Raw genomic sequence first — 3,456 nt, 5'->3', positions numbered from 1 at the left:
TAAGTTGAATAAGTTAAAATTAAAGCCTGTGTGAAGGGCCACGCATGGCCCTATGATAAGCAGTTCCCGAGAGAAACCAGACTTAGGACCACTTGCAAATCGATAGACAAGGACCATGGGTGGTTGGGGGGAGGATTTAAGGAATACAACAGGCCTTTTATTAACAGCACCGACCTATTTACGTTCTCCGCACTAGACAAGGTACGAGGAAGAGAAGGTTGCTAGTTGCGATTTCCATGTTTCATATCATAGATGTTGCAGTTCCCCAACCCAAAATTATTGAAAACAGAAATATTATAAGTACGAAGAGAATTATTCTAAAATCCAAACCATTAGTTAAGTGGTATAAAAGAAAAAAAAAATAATTCGTGAGTTCTTTAAATTAAATTGTGTACTATGTAAGTGTTTAATCCCAATAAAGAAGAAGGACAAAATATATCTGCACATATCTGACTGAAACTAATAAGTATTTTGATGGAACGTATGTTAATTAAATTTCTTATTTATTTCTAAAATGAACAAAAAGAAAAAGAGAGAGAGAGAGAGATAGAGAGAGGGAGAATACGATTACTGCTGCCAAACCCTCTTCACATTTAAATTCTAGTTTCTTCTTCATGGATATTTTCTGCACTTTAATCAAGTTTCTAGTAAGTAATTCTACTCTGCAGGACAAATCCATGAATCAACTGTACCTTCAGCTCTAGAAGAAACGTTGTCTAACCCCTTGTCATGGTGAAAATCTGATGAGGAAGCCGAGAAGTTCAACTTGCAGCTGTTATTAACTCTTTGTGAATTTTGATGATCATGACCATAATTCCCATCTAAAGGCCTCAAATGATCTTGATTCCCATCGTTCAAACCAACCCCATCTCTCCAGTTGCTATCACTCCTTAGACGTGGCCCGTCTGGTGTTACATGACTTTGTAATCCACCGAGGTTTGCATTAACATGACCATGACTCATGCCCAATTCGTCAAGGGAAGGCATGGCTGAGCTTCCCTGGGACTTCACACCAAAACCAGGCAAGTTAAGAGAAGGGTGAAGAGTAGGAGGCTGTAAGAAGGACTGGAAAGATAGGACGGGGCTTTGGTTCTGCAAGTTTAACATATTCTGAGGCTGCTTTAGTAGGCTTAAATCGGAAGGGAGTTGATAGTTACTAGAAGTTGGATTGAAAGCATTAGTTGTGGCAGCGATAGAAGTGGGAATGGTGCTATTGCTTGTAGTATTGGTAATATTAGCAGCATCAACTAAAGGATTATTTAACAATGAAGGAGAAGACGAGGATACAAATGGAGTAGGCTGAACCCTTTTAGCTGAGGGACGTAGAGGGTAGAGAGAACCTAAAGGTTCCAAATGACTAGACCGCATACCTGAGCCAGAGCCAAAAAGATCGAGCCTACGAGAATATGATGAACCCGAAAATGGTGGTGCAGGGATTCCAGTGAATTCTTGCACCATTGCTCTAAAATTCGTTGTGTCGGTGGTGAGAACTGTAGTGGGTGCTCTCCTTGATGCTCTTGTTCGCTTCTTGGGGTTCTTGACAACACTTGTCTGATCAGATTGTGCTAAAGATCTTGCACCATTGTCATGAGCTGGCCTTGATTGCATCGATGATGAGCTTGGGAATGAACCTTGGTTGAGTCCTTGCGCACCTAACATAGACTGGCTTGATGATGATGAGCCTGGTAGGTTACCGAGGTCAGTGCAGTTGGGCTCAGATCTTAGACCCCGGGGCCTAACCCCGCCGTCAAGATTTAGCAGTGAATTGTTTGGCTGGGATTGAGAGAAGGGGTTGAGATAGTTTGATGACGGATCAAAGAAAGTGGGTGGGTGGTCTTGGTGGTGCGAGACAAGTGACGGATGTGGATTTGATAAGGGATTAAAGTGGCCTGAAGTGTTCAAAAAAGCTGGAAGTGACTCTGGCCGTGAATCATACTCTTCATCACCACCACTCGAAGATTGCATACTACTACTGTTACCAGAATCCATGGCCAAAAGCTTTGATTGTTTAAACGTGCAACAAGATATATATATATATATATATATATATATAAACAGTTGAAAAAACCTGCAAAGGCGCCGGGGATGGTGATAATTGCACAGTTGCAAAGATAGAAACAAAGCAATTATGAAGACACTGCAGAAGGACCGAAGAAATGAATGAAAAGAAAATACATCCTTCTAAAACAGCTTTGAGAAAGTTGCCATATCCTTAAAGCTACCCTTGATGATAACGATCTTCGTAGGAGGCTGCAGTCTCTTTCCTCCTGTCTTTCACCCGGAGAAGAAAACCTTTCTCTAAAAAGAAGAGAGAATATTATACTAGTTTTTCAAACACGACAAGCAAAAAGGAAAGTTTTTCTCTTCTTCTCCTTCCTCCCTCTCTGATCACCCCATACGATCTGAATTAGGGTTTCGGGAGCAGGAAAAGAGAAAAATGAAAGGAGAGGAAAGGTTATTTAAGCTTTTTGCTCTAAAAAGAGAGAGAGAAACTGGGGAGCTCAAACTCAACATATGTTTCCACTAAGAAGATCCTCTCTAGAGAGTGCGGGGTGGGGTCGCCATTGGAGTAGAGAAAGAGTTGCCGGTGGCTGGCAACGGGTCAAACTCAAAGTGAATGAGAAAGAGAGAGGTTGGCTTAATATGTTTATGAATGTGAAAGCAAAGACAAGGATGTGAGATTAATTTTAAAGTTTACAGCAAAAGATATAATAATTAAAAGAATTATACTGGATGCACAGACTTTGGAAAAAGGAGAAAACTAAATAGATAAAAAGGACGGATAATATAAAGTGGCAATATGAAGAGAACAAAACCATTGCCCCCCTGTGCAAGGATCACTATTCAAAATTCTCACTTATGTTCACATTAACTACTTAATTATTTAAAACCCTTTTCTCCTTTTTTTCAATGATTTATGTATATATCAAAAAAATCTCTTAACGTTCTAGATTTGGGATTTTAGTCCGTGAGAATCAGTAAAGTATCTGTTCGTATGAACAATTAATTAAATTAAAATATTTAATTAATAGACATTCCCTTTCTTCCTCTTCTTGTATGGTGATTGCGTAGGCAAAAATATAATAAGAAAAATGTTCAGTTTTCGTGAATTTGGTGTACGGAAGATACGGTTGTTATGTAACGCAACGCAGGGACGTACAAGGTGCAACAATTATAGAAGGGATTTTCTACCAATTTCCGTAAGTTCAGTATTATATTTGTATAATATTATACCATACCTCAGCCTTTGACCAAGTCAGAATTCAGAAACAAAATCTAAGCTATAATTGAGCTACATCAGAGAATCTTTTACCATTTACACCATCTGAGATTGGTATTGAGAAAATATTGATGTTCCTTTCATTTCCCTCTTCCCCTCTATTTATTTCCAAGGCATGCATATAACTTTGGATTGGTAATATATATCCCACTCCTCATCCCCGTCATTATTATTTA

The 3,456-nt window shown here is 39.1% G+C and overlaps 1 protein-coding gene across 1 annotated transcript; it reads right to left on the bottom strand.

Moving 5' to 3' along the window:
* Positions 1–448: 448 nt before the first annotated feature.
* Positions 449–2,616, bottom strand: LOC110416658 (uncharacterized). The gene has a single exon (XM_021428698.2). It carries the CDS (start codon positions 1,987–1,989, stop codon positions 658–660), a length of 1,332 nt encoding a protein of 443 aa, XP_021284373.1. The 5' UTR covers positions 1,990–2,616; the 3' UTR covers positions 449–657.
* Between the last annotated feature and the right edge of the window lie 840 nt (positions 2,617–3,456).

The sequence above is a fragment of the Theobroma umbraticum genome, unplaced genomic scaffold (genome assembly GCF_002168275.2).
Source record: "Theobroma umbraticum cultivar Fairchild unplaced genomic scaffold, ASM216827v3 scaffold_51.0, whole genome shotgun sequence".
NCBI classification, from domain to species: Eukaryota; Viridiplantae; Streptophyta; class Magnoliopsida; order Malvales; family Malvaceae; genus Theobroma; species Theobroma umbraticum.
The sequence above is the reverse complement of the archived record's forward strand: the minus strand, read 5'-3'. Positions and strand labels throughout refer to the sequence as shown.